The following is a 21,732-nucleotide window of genomic DNA, read 5'->3' as shown; positions in this document are numbered from 1 at the left end:
TAGAGGCAATCCCATCCAGGAACACTAAAGTAGTGAATGCTTCTTTTCCCACTGTTGTTATGAACTTTTACAAAATACAAAAAAGAAATCAGGGCAGCAAGCACAATGGAAAGACTGAACAAAATACCAAATGTCTTAATTCCTTAACATTCACATCGGTACTAGTGGGAATTCTAATAAGTCCTTTTATTACCACCCTTATAAGAAATAGATTTAACTATCCATTTTCCTAATCTTATTTCCAGAAGATGATGTCAAATATGTAACCATCACAAATTCTTCTACTCCCCCAAGCTTTGGGCAGAGCTTTTTAATCTGATAAATAGAAGAAACCAAAGAAGAAATTCATTTGTGTTGAATTAAATGGTTATATAAATATCAATTTTGTATGTAAAAAAGCAAAAGAGATTCCTCTTATACATTCTTGTTAACTTCTGTGTGCAAATTGACATTTTGGGTAGCTGGTTCCTCTACAGATCTTTTAAGGATGATTAGACATTATCGACTAAAGGCATATTTTAGAGAGATCGTTCCTTTGCGTGCCATGGGGTGAATCAAAAGTATCACCACTCAACATCTAGTGGGTTCAGCCACAGTGGCTGTACTCCTCCACCCACGATTTTTATGCAGTATGAGCAAATGGTTTTCACTTTTACTGCTTATAGAATCTTATCTGTCTAAAGCTCATAGCACTCAGACAAAGTATTATTTAATTGGGCAAATACGTTTGGGAGCATCATAGTTTATGTACTTGTCAAAATCTGTCAGAACATGGAAAAGGCTGTAAAAGTATCCCCACAGAAAATTTCATAAATGTAACTATAGTCATTTCAATATTGACAATATGAAAATCAATACAAATTCTTTTTAAAAAGTCTCTGTCCGGAGTTCCCGCCATGGCACAGCGGAAATAAAACTGACTAGGAACTGTGAGGTTGCAGGTTCGATCCCTGGCCTCGCTCAGTGGGTTGAGGATCTGGCATTGCTGTGAGCTTTGGTGTAGGTTGCAGATGCGGCTCAGATCTGGTGTTGCTGTGGCTGTGGCATAGGCCAGCGGCTACAGCTCCAATTAGACCCCTAGCCTGGGAACCTCCATATGCCACAGGTGCAGCCCTCAAAAAACAGACCAAAAAAAAAAAAAAAAACAAAAGTCTCCATCCTAGTCTCCAACTAAATAAAATATCATACTTACACTCATATAAAATATTTCACATCCATACTTATGACTTAATGGTTAAGAGCCCAAGTTCTGGAGCCAGATGGCTGTTATCTGCCCCTTATTATCCTGGGGATATTATAATCCCTCTATCCCTCGGTTTTCTGTACTATACACCAAGGATTAAACTGTCTCCCTCACAGGTCTATGGGGATGAAATGAATTGATATCAGAGTGCTGAGATAATGCCTGGCAGATGTCACATAACGCCCAACACGCCTGGAGGTTCCATGGTTGCTATGACTGTTGTCACAATCACCACGAATACTATTACTGTTGCTAAAGCTGCTACTTCTACCACTACTGAATTTACTTTGCTCATGAACTCATTTGACATAGCATTAACCAGAAACTGATTTTTAAGGCATTCTTAATATCATTCCAATTTAAACTGTCCCACTTTCTTGTTCAGAAGCTCAAGTTAAATTTAATCTTTATTTGGACACAAAAGGTTCCAAGGTGGCCTTAGGCTCATTATCAACATTAACAATCACTGAACCAGCCCAATGAGAGGGAGGACATTGGGCTAAATGTGTACTAATTCGAGAACATTCCTTAAAAATGGGCAAGTATGTATGTGTATGATGCACAGACCTCATGTGAGACTAGTTTTTCTCTTGACTTCTCAAGAGACAGGCTTGTTGTTGGGCCGAGTTAGCAGATGATGTTTAATTCTGATCTGTAAGTGTCATGCTCATTTGCTAAAGGAAAATTTTGTCAATTCATTTTCTGATAAACTCCCATAAACCTTCTCAAAATGAGGAAGGGTAGGGTAAGACAACACAGAACATAAATATAATTCAGTTCCATGAAAAAATATGAAATGTACTGTCTTAGGCTCCTGAGAGGAGAAAGGATTCAGAAATGCAAGACATTCATCCCTCTGCTAACTCCAGGCGTCTTCCTCCTTATGCCAAACTTTAAGGGTCCAGCTCAGGAAACTTCCATTACCACACTGACAACATCTCTCCTGAAAGTGTGAAAATAGCACAGTAAGTGTCAGTGCATTCAGCCACCATCTCACATTCAAGAAGAGGATGGGAGGGGGCAGAGCAAGATGGTGGAGGAATAAGAAGTCAGGCTCACCTTCTCCCACAAACACATCAAAAAAACACATCTACATATAAAACGATTCACACAGAACATCAACTGAATGCTGGCAGAAGAACTTAAACCTCCAAAAAGGGCAAGAAACTCTTGACATAACTGGGTAGAACAAAAGAAAAAAAGAGAGAGAAAAGGAATCAGGATGGGACTAGCATTCCTGAGAGGGAGCCGTGAAGGAGAAAAAGAACCCACATTCTGGGAAGCCGCCTAACTGCTGGAAAGATCAGTGGGGTTGGAGGGACCTCAAAATCACCAAGAAACGTATAGCAGCTGGACTGAGAACAGCAAAAGCAGAGTGAGAGCAGCACATATCATCTGTATCACTGGCCTGGACACCATAACCTGAGATGCTCAGGTGGGGGCTGGGTGCTGGCTCAGTCTCTGGAAGTCAGTCCTGGGGAGAGGATTGGGGTTGGCAATGTGGAAACAGCCTGAGGAGCTAAGGAGCAGTGAGCTACAGGCAGGGGAACGGTATGCCAAGGGCTGGGGAGGGAACACAGCAGAGGTTAACCAGGAGAAGGTCTGGACCCACAGGAGAGGCAAGGGGCCATTGTTGGGGAGGGGAGAGGAAGAGGGGCGGACCACCATAGAAAACTCCCTCCACCTGAGCGAGTGCATGCCCACAGGCCCTCAGAGGGCAGGGTGGCTCTGGCACAGGCTACAGGTGGCAAAAAGTCTTGTTTAGGGGAGACTGAGTGCTTCTTGTGCAGGCTACCAGTGGCCAGGCACCTCTTGTGTAGGCTAAGGGCATCAGGGGGCTAGGTGCAATGTGGGGCCTCTTGCATGATCTATAGATGGTAGGGACAGACCAGAGTGGTCATCTCAGAGCCCAGAGGGAAGAGTGGCTTGCACCACTGGGGGCCTGTGAGTGAGCTCCACCTGTGACCCCAGTCACTTCAGGGGTTGGCAAAAAAGAAAAAAAGAGGGCACTGCAACCAAGCACCATAAGCTGTGCTCTCACTCCCCTGGGAACACACCCTCCCTGCAGCTGCCACTGCCAAATGCTCTGGGCGGCAGCCAGACACTTGGTCACTGTCCCTTCTCAGGAACCTGCAACTAGGAAAAGCTTGTCCAGCACCTCCTGTGGGGGCTAAGCAGGACAAGGTGCTTCTGGCATGGTCTACAGGAGGCAGGGGCAAACCGCCACAGTTATCTCTGGCTCCAGAGGTGGAAGTGGCTTGCCACCACTAGGGGTCCGTGAACAGACACCACTTGCAGTCCCATTTACCTCACAGGCACCACAGAGGAGGACACTGTGACCGAAAAGCAACTGTTGGTGCTCTTGCACCCCTGGGAACACACCCGCCCTGCTGCTGCCACTGCCAAACACTGCGGGCAATGCAGTGCCTGATCTCTCTCACTTCCCAGGATCCCACAACTAGGAACAGCCTGTGCAGCACCTCCTATGTGGGCTAAGTGAGACGGGTTGCTTCAAGCATAGGCTACAGGTGGCGGGGGCAAACCACCACAGTTATCACTGACTCTAGAGACTGTCATGGCCATTCCCACTAGAGGTCTCTTAACAGGCACCACCCCCCCCACAGTTCCAGTCACCTCAGAGGAGGGCACTGCCATCCAACACGAGCTGTTGTTGCTCTCGCTCCCCTGGGAGCTCACGCACCCTGCTGTTGCTACTGCCAAACACTCTGGTCGTTTTGCAGATCTGCCTAGAGCTCACTACCACTTCCCAGGGCCCTGCAACTAGGAGTAGCCTGTGCCACCTTCCTGCAGGTCCTTGCTTCCGTAGAGAGCCCAACTGACTGCTGGCCCTACCCAGTGCCTCCTTCTCCCTGAAAACACACTGAGCATCCTGGGGATAACAGCCTGCTCACACCAAAGAGAGAGACAGCAAATATTCAAACTCCCACACCAAAAAATAAATAGTAACCCCTCCAAAAATACAAAGGAGTACGCTTACATAGAAGTAGCCTCACAGACTACAGTTTGGCTTTCCCAAACTCACAGAAAAAGAAAAACACAAGCAAGATGAGGAAGCTCAGAAAGCATTCCCAGTTAAAGGAACAGGAGAATCCACCTAAAGCAGTCAACAATGAAACAGACCTCTGCAGCCTGACAGTCATTGAGTTCAAAAGGGAGAGAGTTAGTGAAAATACTGAAGGAATTAAGAGAGGATATGAACAGTAATGCAGATTCCTATAGAAAGGCACTAGGAAATATAAGAAGGAGCCAAGAAAAACTAGACCATTCATTTGCAGAGATGCAAACTGAGCTAAAGGCAATAATGAGCAGAATGAGTAATGCAGAGGAACGAACTAGTGATGTGGAAGATAGAATAATGGAAATCACCCAATCAGGACAGCAGACCGAAAAAACATGAAAACCATATAAGGGACCTATGGGATAACATAAAGTGGGCCATCTGTGCATAATAGGACTTCCAGAAGGAGAAGACAAAAGGGGACCGAAAATATATTTGAAGAAATTACGGCTGAAAACTTTGTAATACTGATATCAAGATACAGTAAGCACAGAGGGCCCCAAACAAGTTGAACCCAAACAGGCCCATACCAAGATATATTATAATAAAAATGGCAAAAGTTAAAGGTAAAGAGGATTCTAAAGGCAGCAAGAGAAAAGCAAAGCGTTAATTATAAGGGAGCCCCCATAAGGCTATCAGCTGATTTCTCTACAGCAACACTACAGGCCAGAAGGGAGTAGCAAGATATATTTAAAGTGCTGAAAGGGAAAAATGTGCAACCCAGAATACTCTATCCAGCAAGAATATCATTCAAAATAGAAGGGGAAATTAAGAATTTCCCCAGCAAACAAAAGCTAAAAGAAATACTGAAAGGGCTTCTCTAAATGAAAAAAAAAAAAAAAAAAGTAGGAAGAATTAGAATGGCAGAAACCACAATTGGGAAGCAGTCACTTAAAGAGGCCAGCAGCAGATCTAAACAGGAAGATGTTAAAAAAAGACATCAAAATCACAGAATGTGGGGAAGGAAAGTAAGAAAATATAATTCTTTTTTTATTTTAATGATGTGTTGGAGCCTATATGACTATCAGGCTAAAGCAAGCAGATATAAGACGGGGTTAACACACTTAAAAAACAGGGCAACACAAATCAAAACCGAACATTACATTCACAAAAACTGAAAAGTACTCAAGCATAAAACAAATGGGAACCATCCAACCAAAAAAAAAAAAAAAAAAAAAAAAAGAAGAAGAAGAAGAAGAGAAGAAGAAGAAGGAAAGAGAAACAAAGAATCAACTGGAAAACGAGGTTTAAAATGGCAATAAGTACATATCTATCAATAATCACCTTAAATGTCAATGGACTGAATGCTCCAATCAAAAGACACAGGGTGGCAGAATTAGATAAGAAAGCAAAAACCTTCAATCTGCTGTCTACAAGAAACTCACCTTAGGGCAAAGGACACATACAGATTGAAAGTGAGGGGATGGGAAAAGATATTTCATGTCAATGGACAAGGCAGGAAAGCAGGAGTTGCAATACTCATGTCAGACGAAATAGACTTTAAAACAAAGGCCATGAAGAAAGACAAAGAAAGACACTATTTAATGGTTAAAGGATCCATTCAAGAAGAGGATATTACAATCATCAATATATGTGCCCCTAACGTAGGAGCACCCAGATACCTACGACAAATACTAACAGACATTTAAAAAGATAAATGGATGGGAATACAATCACGGCAGGAGACTTTAACACCCCACTCACTTCAAGGGACAGATCCTCCAGACAGAAAATCAGTAAGGCAACAGACAGCCTAAAGGACACAATAGAAAAGTTAGACTTAATTGACATTTGCAGGACATTACATCCAAAAAAATCAGAATATACATTCTTCTCAAGTGCACAAGGAACATTCTCAAGAATTGATCACGTACTGGGGCACAAAGCTAACCTCAACAGATTCAAGAGTATAGACATTATTTCAAGTATCTTCGCTGACCACAATGGCATGAAACTAGAAATCAACCACAGGAAGAGAAATGAGAAAAAACACACTACATGGAGACTAAGCAACATGCTACTAAAAACCCCATGGGTCAATGAGGAAATCAAGAAGGAAATTAAAAAATACCTCAAGACAAATGATAATGAAGACACAACCGCACAAAATCTATGGGATGCTGCAGAAGCAGTGCTCAGAGGGAAATTCACAGCAATACAGGCCTTCCTCAAAAAAGAAGAAAAAATCTCAAATCGACAACTTAACCCACCGCCTAAATGAAATAGATAAAGAAGAACAAACAAAACGTAGAGTCATCAGAAGAAAGGAAATCATAATGGTCAGAGAGGAAATCAATAAAATAGAGATTAAAAAACAATAGAAAAAAATCAATAAACCAAGAGCTGGTTCTTTGAAAAGGGAAACAAAATTGGCAAACCTCTGGCCAGACTCACCAACAAGAGGAGAGGAAAAACTCAAATAAACAAAATAAGAAATGAAAAAGGAGAGGTCACAACAGATACTACTGAAATACAAAAAAAAAAACCATGAGAGAATACCATGAACAATTGTATGCTAACAAATTTAACAACCTAGAAGAAATGGACAACTTTCTAGAGACTTACAGCCTGCCAAAACTGAATCAAGAAGAAATAGATCAACAGACCAATTGCCAGAAATGAAATTGAGTATGTCATAAAAACACTCCCTACAAATAAAAGCCCAAGACCAGATGGCTCCACAGGTTAATTCTACCAAACGTACAAAGAGGATCTCGTGCCCATCCTCCTTAACCTTTTTCAAAAGGTTGAAGAAGAAGGAACACTCCTAAAGACATTCTATGACACCACCATCACCTTAATTTCAAAATCAGACCAAGATACCACCAAAAAAGAAAACTAGAGGCCAATATCTTTGATGAATATAGACACAAAAATTCTCGACAAAATTTTAGCCAACTGAATCCAACAACATATACAAAAGATCATACACCACAACCAGGTGAGATTCCTCCCAGGTGCACTCGGATGGTTCAACATACGCAAATCAATCAATGGCATACACCACACTAACAAAAGAAAAGTCAAAAACCACATGATCATCTCCACAGATGCAGAGAAAGCATTTGACAAAGTCCAACATCCATTCATGATGAAAACTCTTACCAAAGTGGGTATAGAGAGAACATTCCTTAACATAACAAAGGCCATTTATGACAAACCCACAGCAAATACAATACTCAATGGAGAAAAGCTGAAAGCCTTCCCACTAAAATCTGGAACAAGACAAGGATGCCCACTCTCACCAGTGTTACTCAACGTGGTACTGGAAGTCCCAGCTCCAACAATCAGACAAACAAAAGAAATAGAAGGCATCCAAATAGGAAGAGAAGAGGTAAAACTGTCACTGTATGCAGATGACCTGATACTATATATAGAAAACCCTATGGACTCAACCCAAAAAGTACTTGAACTGATTAACAAATTCAGCAAAGTAGCAGGATATAAGATTAATATTCAGAAATCAGTTACACTTCTGTATACTAACAATTAGAAAAGCAATACAAAAATACAATACCTTTTAAAATTGCCCTCCAAAACATCAAATACCTGGGAGTATACCTGACAAAGGAGGTGAAAAACGTACATGCCGAGAACTATAAAACATTAATCAAGAAAATTAAAAAGGAGTCAAAGAAATGGAACAATATTCTAGGCTCCTGGGTTGGAAAAATTAATGTTATTAAAAAGGCCATACTACCAAAAGCAATCTACAAATTCCATGCAATCCCTATCAAATTACCCATGACATTTTTCACAGAACTAGAACAAACAATCCAAAAATTTATGTGGAAGCACAAAAGACCCAGAACTGCCAAAGCAATTCTGAGGAACAAAAATCAAGCAGGAGGCATAACTCTCCCAGACTTCAGGCAGTATTACAAAGCCACAGTCATCAAGACAGGGTGATACTGGTACCAAAACAGACATGCAGACCAATGGAACAGAATAGAGAACCCAGAAATAAACCCAGACACCCATGGTCAATTAATCTTTAACAAGGGAAGCAAAAATGTAAAATGGGTAAAAGACAGTCTTTTCAGCAAGAGGTGCTGGAAAAACTGGACAGCTGCATGCAAATCAATTAAACTAGAACACACCCCTCACATCATGCACAAAAATAAACTCAAAATGGCTGAAAGACTTAAATATAAGACAAGACATCATCAAACTCCTGGAAGAGAACATAGGCAAAACATTCTCTGACATCAAACTTACAAATGTTTTCTCAGGTCAGTCTCCCAAAGCAACAGAAATAAAAGCAAACATAAACCAATGGGACCTAATCAAAATGACAAGCTTTTGCACAGCAAAGGAAACCATAAAAAAAAAAAAAACCAAACAAACCAAAAATACAACTTACAGAATGGGAGAAAATAGTTTCAAATGATGCAACTGACAAGGGCCTAATCTCTAAAATATACCAACAACTTACACAACTCAACAACAAAAAAGCCAACAACCCAATTGAAAAATGGGCAAAAGACATGAATAGACCTTTCTCCAAGGAAGATAAACACATGGCCAACAAGCACTTGAAACAATGCTCAACATCCCTGATTACTAGAGAAATGCAAATCAAAACTACCATGAGATACCACCTCACACCAGTCAGAATGGCCATCATTAATAAGTCCACAAATAACCAGTGCTAGAGGGGGTGTGGAGAAAAGGGAACCCTCTTGCACTGTTGGTGGGAATGTAAGCTGGTACAACCACTATGAAGAACAGTATGGCGGTGCCTTAGAAAACTATACATAGAACTACCATATGACCCAGCAATCCCACTCTGGGGCATATATCTGGACAAAACTTTCCTTGAAAAAGACACATGTACCCTTATGTTCACTGCGCCACTATTCACAACAGCCAAGACATGGAAACAACCTAAATGTCCACTGAAAGATGAATGGATTAAGCAGATGTGGTATATATACACAATGGAATACTACTCAGCCATAAAAAGAACAAAATAATGCCATTTGCAGCAACATGGATGGAACTAGAGACTCCCCACACTAAGTGAAGTCAGAAAGAGAAAGACAAATACCATATGATATCGCTTATATCTGGAATATAATATATGGCACAAATGAAAACTTCCACAGAAAAGAAAATCATGGACTTGTAGAACAGACTTAGGTTTCCAAGGGGGAGGGAGAGGGAGGGGGTGCTTGGGGTTAACAGATGCAGACTATTGCCTTTGGGATGGATTAGCATTGAGATCCTGCTGTGTAGCACTGGGAACTATGTCTGGTCACTTATGAAGGACATAATAATGTGAGAAAAAGAATGTACACATGTATGTGTAACTGGGTCACCATGCTGTACAGTAGAAAATTGACAGAACAGTGTAAACCACGTATAGTGGAAAAAAATAAAAACCATTATATATGGATAATGGATCACATAAACGTTATTCAGCAATTTTGAAATATTTAAAGAAAATCACAACTCTTAGCTTCCATCATATCTGAGAACAGCTTCAAATAACTCCATAAACACACTCTACAGCATGAAAATCTATTCATTTCACTAGAAGTGAACCATGAGGTACCAAAGTATCTTCTTATAAAAGGGGAATTGCAGGTTACACAGTTTGAGCTATGCACCGTCTGCTTACACACAGGTTTATTGCAGCAGTAAATACTGCAGGGCTACACCATCTGAGGGTGGCTGAAATCATGGATGGGGGAACCGTAGGTACAGAGAGATCCTGTTTACAAATGGATGGCTATAATTTATCCATACCACATTATCCAGTGTATCTGCATGCATCCTGAAATTACATATTCCTTAAACACAATTTTAAATATCTCAAGTAGATGGAATGGATAGATTTTTCTTCCAAATACAACAAAGTTAAATAAAACTACTTTCTTCAGCAATACAATACTTTGCAGCAGATTTTTCTCTCACCCACATACTGTAAAAAAAACAACGCACAAACAAACAACCTCATCCCTCCAAAAACAGACTAGAAAAAGCAGAGCTGAATACAAGACCTGGCCAAGGTGATGATGACAAACTTACTGGCAGTCATAATGGACACTGTTCTTTGAGCTTAAGGTCAACAGGAGCACCACCACCAGGTCAAATGACAACACTGCAAAGGCTCTTACCCACAGTTTATGCACAGTCCTCACAACACGCTGAGGTGACTCTGTTGAGATGAGTTCAACACAGATTCACTGTTCACATGCAGAGAGGCCATCTCACGCCAACTAGCCGAGTTTGAGGTCTTAATGATTTGTACATAAATCTTATTTCAGTAAAGCTTAAAAACTCAATACTATGTCAAAGAAATCATGAAATCCTATACTCAGCAGGCAACGAATGAGGTGTCTTCCTTATCTCTGTTCACTTAACAGAAAAAAGTGGTAATGGAAGGTAGGGAAGGCAGGGTTTGCCTTTTTGAGAATTTCATCCCTAGATAAGAGACATCTACCCATTCATCATGCGATGATGCTGCTGCCTTGTCCCCATGATGTCTGCATCCTAGCCCGTATTCCCCATCCAGACAGCTTTTCCATCTCTGAGACAGTCCATGAGAGAACATAGGACAACTCAGCCTAAGTGTGCTATATGCAAACACAGCATGGAAGAGATTTTCAAAATATCTACGTAAACCAGAAAAATGTGGTTTTTCCATTTACCTTTATTCTACTGACAAAGCCACTTTGGCCATACTGATTACTATGAGATGAATGATTTTCTGGCTATTAATCATCACTGAGTATAGTCATTGATATTTAGAAAGTCCTCTTCCTACAGCCAGCTAGCTGTTCATTGGTTTAAATGAATATTTATTCAGTGCCTGTAATGTGCCAGGTTTACCAGTCACCAGCAACCAGCTATAACACAATAAATGGTTCTGAAAAATTCAGCTGCATCATATTTGAGTTTTCATCATTCTCAGATTAACAGAAACGCCTGGGATAAGAGTGCTCATCCACTTAGCCAGAGACTTCATGCAAATCCACCCCTTCTGGCTGGATTTCCTAATATCCCATCTGGTGGGAGCTGTCTGCTCTGAAATAAGTATCAGTGGGAATAACTCTGGGTTACATGTCGGGCTACAACTTCCAGGTAAGAGGCAAAAATTCAAGGAATCACATCACCCCTTAGTTGTCACTCATCTGGGGAGACTTCAGGCTTCACTTATCTCTTTCTCTGAACTGAAAAGACAGAGTTCTGACCATTTTTTTCTCTGTGCCCTCCCTTCACCCTGCAAAAGTGAGAAACACAGCCACTCCCTATCTTAGAGTGAAGTATGAGCACCAATGGCAATTCCACCTGGGTTCACTGTTCTGGTTTTTTACTCTAATTTTCTGAATGACTGTCTTGAGAAATTTACAATATTTCATGACCAAGGGCACTGGGTGGATCAGCTAAAAAAACATTGATTGAGAGTGTTTTTCTCTGAATGCATTATTTTTTCTTTTTATAACTCAGGTGTCACAGAATAGATCAAAAGATCTAACACAGAAGGGAGATGTTGGAACCGAATACAAAGTTCTCTTTCCCATGTCAGGTACAATGTGATTGTTCACCTGGGTTCTATAGGGCATCTACTTCAGCTATTATAATGGCAACAAAATACCAAACACATTATTGGTTACTAAAGATTGGATTTCTTGCTTGTTTTTCTTTGGTCATTGTTAACTTTCTTTCCATCCATAGTAGCACTCAGATGGATTTCAATCAAGTGACAATTTATTTCTATAAGATGAGTGATTCCGGAAACAAGCAATTGCTGAAATGTTGGAAATATGTATCATGAGGCTACAAATAAAATGGAAGATGATAACCTGCTGGAGATGATTATTTGTTTTTATATTTGGGAAAGTCTCACTTAAACACATGTTCTGAAATTCTAACCTCTGCTATCTGCTTATGGACTGTGGAGGTTACACAGCCTGGGAAACAATTTCAAAGCTTTTCTCTAATGAAAGTTCACATTTATGCCCAAAAGACTGTCTAATTTCAAAAAACACATGAGTACTCACTTGTTTAGCCTTGGTCTTTGTGATGGTGTCGGAAATAGGTTTCTTCCTTTCTTTTACTGTAGTTTTAGAAAATAATTCCTCAAATTCATGACAATCTATGGATGGTTCTTCAATTTTTTCCCAAATAAGTGAAGCACTGGAATCCCTAAAGTTAAGCAAAAGACCAGTGAGAGAGCCATCAAACCAAACTGCAAGACATCATGGTGAGCATGGACAGAACGAGGGCAGGAAGGAGAAAGGGTGGGAGAGAAAAATGGGACAGGAAGTCAGGCAACAGTGTAAGAAGGAAGATCAGGAGGAAAGATGTTCTTTTCTTTAGGATCACCATTTGTGCAGCCAAGTTAATGAGAAATAGCGTCAATACAGAATGAAACCTTTGCCTAGAAATAACTTTCAGAAATTCTCAGTCATCAAGTCACTGTACACAAACATAAAAGAAAAACCCCTCTTAGTATGGCTATCAAGGCAGGAAATGTCTTATATCTCACAATCCCAACCTGACTCATCAGCGTTGTGGCTTATTTGTGGGTTAAAAATAAATCATTTTGTGATATACAATGGTACCTTCATCTCCCCACCACGGGCTGTCATTCTGTATCACCTAACTTCTCAATGACTACAGACTCATGTAGTACTACCTAAAAATGGGAGATCCATTTTTAAAAAGCCAAGAAAAAAAAAAAAAAGAACCTCATAAATGTACATGGATAAAATGAGTTTGGGGCACAGTCTGAAATGGTGCATCAGCACATATGTGACATGGCAAATTTCTTAGAAAATGAGCTGCAAAGTGAGAAGTCAAAATAGATAACGTTTTCTCCCCGATATGATTCAGTGAAGGTAAAATTAAGCTAAGAAATGAGAATAAGCCTGGTAAATCTATTTCTAAATCTGTGCTACATGGAACACTTAGAAATTCCAAGAATCACGTGAATGTAGGACAAGGAAGTCTGGTGAAACTGAAAGGGCATATTTTATTCTTACACCATCACATTGTTTAGCTATTTCCCAGCACCACCCCAGGGTCAAGAAGTAGGCTGTGGACCATGCAGGGGTAATACACCAGCAGGGTACCTGGGGGAAACATTCTTTTACAGATGTCCTATCTTTTATAAAAATCATATAAATTTATTATTTTATGACCTCATAGTGTCACAAATCATCTGTAGAAGTACCACCAAATGCTCAGAACTAAATTCTTTCACATGGGTGTTGATGTGTATTCTTGTGTAACATGCTTCTGAAAAGACTACTGCGAACAAAATAGAATAGTAAAACAAGACTGCCTTCAAAAGGATGCAGAAAACATCCTCAAGAATAAGTCTAAGGATTTATTTCTATAATTTCTATAAGCTACTTGTCAAAGTGAGGTTCTGCAAGGAGGCAACGAAGCATGTATGCTATGAAAAATATATCCCCCTACCTTTAAAAAGTCAATCAAAAACTATATTGACAGGTATCTGTACAATGATACATGTCATTTATTTCATCCCTTTGATATTTCTGAAGAAAAGTTTAAAATTTTAAATAAAAGATTGTTTCACTAAATATTGATGTAAGATACAGAGAATAGACTTGTGGTTGGAAAAGTGAGGGATTGGAGGAGGGATGGGCAGAGAGTTTGGGGTCAGTAGGTGCAAACTACTATATATAGGTTGGATAAACAACCAGGTCCTACTGAATAGCACAGGGAATTATAAGCAATACCCTGCAATAAACCATCATGGAGGAGTTCCCGTTGTGGCTCAGTGGTTAACGAACCCGACTAGCATCCATGAGGATGCAGGTTCAATTCCTGGCCTTGCTCAGTGGGTTAAGAATCTGGTGTTGCCATGAGCTGTGGTGTAGGTCACAAATGTGGCTCAGATCCCACGTTGCGGTGGCTGTGGTGTAGGCCAGCAGCTACAGCTCTGATTCGATCCCTAGCCTGGGAACCTTCATATGCCGCAGGTGTAGCCCTAAAAAGACAAAACTCCAAAAAGTAAAAGAAAATCTGAAAAACAATACAGTAGTTAAGGATCTGGCACTGTAAATGCAGTGGCTCAGATGACTGCAATGGCTTGGATTTGATCCCTGGCCCAGAAACTTCCACACGCCACAGGCATAGCCAAAAAATAAGAATATGTAAAAGAATATATATATATGCATAATTGAATCACTGTGCTGTACCACAGAAATTAACACAACACTAAATCAACTACACTTCAATAAAATAAAATTTTAAGATATTGATATAAAAATCTAGAGACAAGTTTTAGTGGTACTTAAAGATACATTAAATTGTTATTTTCCCCAAGAATTTTAAAGAAAAAATGCTTCCCCCTCACATTGACAAACTGTGCAAAGATGAGTTCCCATATGTATTACCTTTTACTATGAAGTTGAATTCTTGTCCAATACAGAGGCTTCATTGGCCGACAAGGCTCTATTGGCTGTTTCCTACTCCCTTTGTCCTGGTTCATTCCTAATCCAAACAAGCCAGTTGGCAACGGAGGAGGAAGAAATCCACACACTTGCGGTGTTGGTAAAGTGCTACTCCCGACTTGTGGTGGGAGAGGAAGGCCTGATCCAGGAAGCAGAGGGGGTGGTGGGGGTAGCAGGATGCCTGTTCCAGGAGGAGGAGGAGGGGGAGGAGCTGGAATCCCCATACCTGGCAAAGGAGGAGGGGGAGGGACCCCAACTCCTGGAAGAGGGGGGGCAGGAGGTAGTCCTTCACCTGGCAGAGGAGGGGGAGGAGGTATCCCCACTCCAGGAAGAGGGGGAGCAGGAGGAATTCCCACTCCAGGAAGAGGGGGGGCAGGAGGTATTCCTTCACCTGGCAGAGGGGGGGCAGGAGGTATTCCCATTCCAGGCAAAGGTGGGGGAGGGGGGATTCCCATTCCAGGAAGAGGGGGGGCAGGAGGTATTCCCATTCCAGGCAAAGGTGGGGGAGGGGGGATTCCCATTCCAGGAAGAGGGGGGGCAGGAGGTATTCCCACTCCTGGCAAAGGTGGGGGAGCGGGGATTCCCATTCCAGGAAGAGGGGGGGCAGGAGGTATTCCCACTCCTGGCAAAGGTGGGGGAGGGGGGATTCCCATTCCAGGAAGAGGGGGGGCAGGAGGTATTCCCACTCCTGGCAAAGGCGGGGGAGGGGGGATTCCCATTCCAGGAAGAGGGGGGGCAGGAGGTATTCCCACTCCTGGCAAAGGCGGGGGAGGGGGGATTCCCATTCCAGGAAGAGGGGGGGCAGGAGGTATTCCCACTCCTGGCAAAGGCGGGGGAGTGGGGATTCCCATTCCAGGAAGAGGGGGGGCAGGAGGTATTCCCACTCCTGGCAAAGGCGGGGGAGGGGGGATTCCCATTCCAGGAAGAGGGGGGGCAGGAGGTATTCCCACTCCTGGCAAAGGCGGGGGAGGGGGGATTCCCATTCCAGGAAGAGGCGGGGCAGGAGGTATTCCCACTCCTGGCAAAGGTGGGGGAGTGGGGATTCCCATTCCAGGAAGAGGGGGGGCAGGAGGTATTCCCACTCCTGGCAAAGCCTGGGGAGAGTGTGGCAGCATCTCTGGACCAGGCAGAGGAGGAGGTGAGGGAACTGCTGTGCTGGGCAGAGCGGGCCCTAATGTGCCAGGGGGAGAAAGTGATGGGGGAGTTGCCATGCCCAGGCCAGGCATGGCGCTGGAGGACTCTATGCAAGGCAGAGGTGGTGTGAGTGGGAGGTTTTGGCTATTTTCAGAGGAGGGGAAAACAGAGTGCTCATGGCTGGTTTCAAATTCAGTATGAAGAGAAGGCCGTGACCCGGCCTGTCCTTGACCAACAGACCAAGGGAGGGATGGAGGTGGCGAAGGCTGGAGGGACTGAGGTGCATCGAGCTGCACTGATATTCGCCTTGGAGACACAACCAAAGAAATCTCTGAACAGAATTTGGTCTGAGGTCTAGAAGGTGAGGACGGCACCGCTGAGTTTCCGCTTTCAGCCCAAGGTGTGTGCGGGAGGCACTCCGGCAGCGCACTCACAGAAGTCAGTGTCAGTGTCCCGCCCTCTTCTACTGGGGACGTCTGGATAGACTTTGCCTGTAAAATCCTTTGATGCTGCACATCCTTTTCTCCTAACCTGAGAGCTTCAAGACAGATGTCTTCTGGGGGTGCCATTCCATTTGGAACCCCATGAGGGCCCCCGGTCCCTTCCATGTCTGCAGGAGGGTACTGCTTCTCTAACTCAGCGATTTTGGTCCTCAGATCCTCAATAGTCTGTTCCAGCTGCTGAATGACAGTTGCCGGTCCCTCAGACTTCATGTCACAAACTTCCTGAGGGGCAACAAAGACATCAGAGTTAAATATAAAATAAGGAATACTCAAAATGTCAAAAAATAGACTTACAAATTCAAGTAAAATATATTTGTTGTAATATTTCTAAAGAAATCCCTCCACAGAAAGATACTATTAGGCTTTCTATGTGCCCCTCATTTCCACCCTCGGGTTTCAAAGTGGTTTATGCACATTACCGTAGAATCCTAAGGCCCTTGTCTAGTCTCTGAATGGAGTCATGGAAGACAAGGAGACCTTGAGAAGAGGGACAGTGCTGAGAGACAGACCAACTTACTTCCAAGACAGGCTATACTCTTCCCTGTTCAGTAACATTTATTATTAGGATGTTCCCTAAGTATATTTTAAGTCCTAAGGTTTCAAGTTAATCACGACCTTTAAAAGGTAATCTCTAAAAGAGTTCCCAGTAAGACTATGGGAAATCTTTCTGACATCCCTAGGGGCATGTGCCTGTGTCTTGCATGTATATAACTTGTCATGTTTATTATAATTCAAATATTTTATAAAAGGCGTTTTAGAAAGTGATGTCTTTGGCTCCCTACAACTTATAAAATTGCTGTGAGCAACTGGGCCAATGTGTAGGTCACTCTCACATACAAATGGCATCTCCCTCTCCCAAGGCATATAATCGACCAGGAACACTTTAAGGAAAAATGCTTTGGGTAGAGAAAAGGGGAAAGCCCTATGGTTTTCTCTGGATAGATGCCCAGGAGTGGATTGCTAGATCGAACGGGTAATTCTGTTTTTAGTTTTCTGAGGAATCGCCATACTATTTTCCACAGTGGTTGCACCAATTTATATTCCCACCAACAGTGTACTAGGGGTCCCTTTTCTCCACACCCTCTCCAGCATTTGTTGTTTTCAGACTTTTTGTTCATGGCCATTCTGGCTGGTGTAAGGTGGTACCTCATACTAGTTTTGATTTGCATTTCTCTTGTAAGTAATGATGTTGAACATCTTTTCATGTGTTTTTTGGCCATATGTATGTCTTCTTCAGAGAATTGTCTGTTTAGATCATCTGCCCATTTTTTGATAGGGTTGATTTTTTTTGGTATTGAGCTGAAGGAGGTGTTTATATATTTTAGAGATTAATCCCTCTCAGTTGCTTCATTAACAAATATTTTCTCCCATTCTGTGAGTTGTCTTTTTGTTCTGTTTGGGTTTCCTTTGTTGTGCAAAACCTTTTAGGTTTAATTAGGTCTTATTTATTTTTGTCATTACTCTAGGAGGTGGATCTGAAAAGATATTGCTATAGTTTATGTCAGAGAGTGTTCAGCCCAAGTTTTCCTCTGAGAGTTTCATAGTATTCGGTCTTACATTTAGGTCTTTAACCCATTCTGAGTTTATTCTTGTGTATGGTGTTAGGGACTGTTCTAATTTCATTCTTTTCCATGCAGCTGTCCAGTCTTCCCAGCACCACTTATTGAAGGGATCATCTTTTCTCCATTGTATATCTCACCTCCTTTGTCTTAGATTAGTTGACTATAGGTGCATGGGTTTAATTATGGGCTTTCTATCCTATTCCACCAATCTATATTTCTGTCTTTGTGCCAGTACCATATGGTTTTGATGACTGTAGCTTTGCAGTATAGTCTTTCTCAGGATGGCTTTGGCTATTCTGGGTCTTTTGTGCTTCTAAACTTTAAAATATTTTGTTCTAGTTCTGTGAAAAATGTCCTTGGTAATTTGAGAGGGATTGCATTGAATCTGTAGATTGCATTGGGTAGTACACTCACTTTGACAATATTGATTCTTCCAATCCAAGGTATGTCTTTCCATATGTTTGTGTCTTCTTTGATTTCTTTCCTCAGCGCCTATAGTTTTCACAGTACAGGTCTTTTGTCTCTTTAGGTAGGTTTATTCATAGGTATTTTATTCTTTTTGATGCGATGGTAAACGCAGTTTCCCCAATTTCTCTTTCTGATCATGAATTTCATTGTTAGTATATAGAAATGCAGTCAACTTCTGTATATTAATTTTGTATCCTGTGACTTTGCCAAATTCATGGATGAGCTCTAACAGTTTTCTGGTAGAGTCTTTAGGATACCCTAGGTATAGTATCATGTGATCTGCAAATAGTGATAATTTTACTTCTTCCTTTCCAATTTGGATTCCTTTTATGTCTTGTTCTTCTCTGATTGCCTGGCTAGGGCTTCCAAAACTATGTTGAATAGTAGTGGCGAGAGTGGATATCCTTGTCTCGTTCCTGATCTCAGCGGGAATTCTTTCAGCTTTTCACCACTGAGAATGATTTGAGCTGTGGGTTTGTCATATATGGTCTTTATTATGTTGAGGTGGTTTCCCTCTATGCCCAGATTCTGAAGGGTTTTTATCAGAAATGGGTGTTGGGTTTTGTCAAAAACTTTATCTGCATCTATTGAGATGGTCATATGGTTTTTATTCTTCAGTTCGTTAATGAGGTGTATCACACTGACTGATTTGAGGATATTGAGGAATCCTTGCATCCCTGGGATAAATCCCACTTGATCATGATGTACAATCCTTTTAATGTATTGCTGGATGCAGTTTGCTAGTATTTTGTTGAGGATTTCTGCATCCATGTTTATCAGTGAAATTGGCCTGTAGTTTTCTTTTTTTGTGGTATCTTTGTCTGGTTTTGGTATTAGGGTGATGGTGGCGTCATAGAATGAGTTTGGGAGTATTCCCTCCACTGCAATTTTTTTGAATAGTTTCAGAAGGATAGGTGTTAGCTCTGCTCTAAATGTTTGGCAGAATTTGCCTGTGAAGCCATCTAGTCCTAGACTATGGTTTGTTGGAAGTTCTTTAATCACAGCTTCAATTTGAGTCCTTGTGATCGGTCCATTCATCTTTTCTATTTCATCTTGATTTAGTCTTGGAAGATATACTTTTCTAAGAATTTGTCCATTTCTTCTAGGTTGTCCATTTTATTGGCATATAGTTGTTTGTAGTAGTCGCTAATGATGCTTTGTATTTCTGTGATGTCCACTGTAACTTCTTTCTCATTTCTAATTTTATTGATTTGAGTCCTCTCTTCTTCTTTCTTGATGAGTCTGGCTAAGGGTTTATCAACTTTGTGGATGTTTTCAAAGAACCAGTTTTTTAGTTTTATTGATCTTTTCTATGGTTTTCTTCATTTCTAGTTCATTGATTTTTGCTCTGATCTTTATGATATCTTTCCTTCTGCTAACTTTGGGTTTTGTCTGCTCTTCTCTCTCTAGTTGCTTTAGGTGTAGTGTTTAGGTTTTGAGGTTTTTCTTGTTTCCTGAGGTAGGCTTGTATTGCTATAAACTTCCCTCTTATAATTGCTTTTTCTGCATTCCATAGGTTTTGGATTATTTTGTCTTTGTCGTCATTTGTTTCTAGGTATTTTTTAATTTCCTCTTTGATTTCTTCAGTGATCCATTGATTGTTTAGTTGCATGTTGTTTTGTGTCCGCATGTATGTGTTTTTTGCAGTTTTGTCTTGTTGATTTCCAGTCGTATAGCATTGTGGTTGGAAAAGATGCTTGATATGATTTCAATTTTCTTAAATTTACCAAGGCTTTATTTGTGGCCCAGAATGTAATCAATCCTAGAGAATATTCTGTGTGCACTTCAGAAGAATGTGTATTCTGCTGCTTTTGGATGGAATGTTTGATAAAATATCTGGTCTAACGCATCATTTAAGCCCTGTGTTTCCTTGATTTTCTGTCTGGATGATCTGCCCATTGCTGTAAGTGGGGTGTTAAAGTCCCCTGCTATTATTGTGTTACTGTCAATTTCTCCTTGCTGAAAAAAGAGAAATAAGGTTGTTAGCAGTTGCCTTACATATTGAGGTGATACTATGTTGAAAGTATATATATTTCTAATTGTTATATCTTCTTCTTGGATTGATCCTTTGATCATTATGTAATGCCCTTCTTTTTCTTTTACAGTACCTTTATTTTAAGGTCTGCTTTGTCTGATATGAGTATTGCTACTCCAGCTTTCTTTTGATTTCCCTTTGCATGGAATATTTCCTTACATCCTCTCACTTTCAATTCATGTGTCCCTAGAACTGAAGTGTGTCTCTTGAGGGCAGCATATATGTGGGTCTCATTTTTGTATCCATCCAGCCAGTCTACGTCTTTTGGTTGGGGCATTCAGTCCATTTACATTTAAAGTAATTATTGATATGTATTTTCTTATTGCCATTTTATTAACTCTTTTGGATTTGTTCTTGTTCTTTTTTCTTCCCTTCTTCTCTTATAGATTGGTGACTATTTTTAGTGCTGTATTTGGATTGCTTTTACTTACTTGTGTATCTATTTTAGATTTTTTTGTTTGCAGTTAAAGTTTTGATATAGCAGTCTCTCTCTCTCTCTCTCTATATATATATATATGTGCACACACACACACACACACATACATATATAAGACTGTTTTAAGTTGTTGGTCTCTTAATTCCAAGTGCATCTTTAATGTCCTGCATGTGTACTCTCCTCTTCTCATGACTTCTAGTTTTTGTAGCATTTTTATGTGTGGATGATTTCCTACCTTTCTATATGTATGACTTTGTCATTTTTAGTATTTTTTGTTCTGGTTGTGGCATTTTCTTTGCCACCTAGGAAGTTCCTTTAGTATTTGTTGTAAAGCTTATTTAGTGCTGCTGAATTCTCTTAGTTTTTGATTGCCTGTAGAGCTTTTGATTTCTCCTTCAAATCTGAATGAGAGCCTTGCTGTGTAATCTCAGTTGGAGGTTTTTTCCTTTCATCGCTTTAAGTGTATTGTGCCATTCCCTTCTGGCCTGCAGAGTTTCTGCTGAAAAAAATCTGCTGAGATAACCTTATTGGGGTCCCCTTGTACATTACTTGTTTCTTTTCCCTAGCTGCTTTCAATATTTTCTCTTTGTCTTTAATTTTGGTCAGTTTGTTAATACGTGTCTCGGGGTGTTCCTCCTTGGTTTTTGTTTTTGTTTTTTTAATATGGTACTTGTGCTTCTTGAATTTGAGTGAGTGATTCCTTCCCCATGTTAGGAAAGTTTTCAGCTATTATTTCTTCAAATATTTTCTCTGGCCTTTATTCTCTCTCTTCTCCTTCTGGCACCATATAATATGGAAGTTGGTGCATTTAACGTTGTCCCAGAGTTTTCCTAGACTGT

The 21,732-nt window shown here is 40.9% G+C and overlaps 1 protein-coding gene across 8 annotated transcripts in view; it reads right to left on the bottom strand.

Annotated features, from left to right (window-relative positions):
• The window catches only part of FMN2 (formin 2), a 305,517-nt gene that overhangs the window by 159,935 nt on the left and 123,850 nt on the right, over positions 1 to 21,732 (bottom strand). For all 8 annotated transcript variants that reach the window (XR_014827783.1, XM_021081836.2, XM_084996812.1 and 5 more), the window contains 2 exons: positions 14,699 to 16,614; positions 12,332 to 12,476 (listed from right to left, as the gene is read on the bottom strand). Coding sequence is in view for 7 of the 8 variants with exons in the window: in XM_021081836.2 (XP_020937495.2) it covers positions 12,332 to 12,476; positions 14,699 to 16,614 (2,061 nt within the window). In the remaining variant the exon portion in view is untranslated. The remainder of the gene's footprint in view (positions 1 to 12,331; positions 12,477 to 14,698; positions 16,615 to 21,732) is intronic.

The sequence above is a fragment of the Sus scrofa genome, chromosome 14 (genome assembly GCF_054392235.1).
Source record: "Sus scrofa isolate SSC_HxYL_T2T_F1_AM1 chromosome 14, Sscrofa_HxYL_maternal_Yorkshire_Landrace_v2.0, whole genome shotgun sequence".
Classification (NCBI taxonomy): domain Eukaryota; kingdom Metazoa; phylum Chordata; class Mammalia; order Artiodactyla; family Suidae; genus Sus; species Sus scrofa.
This window is presented reverse-complemented; position numbering and strand designations above follow the sequence as displayed.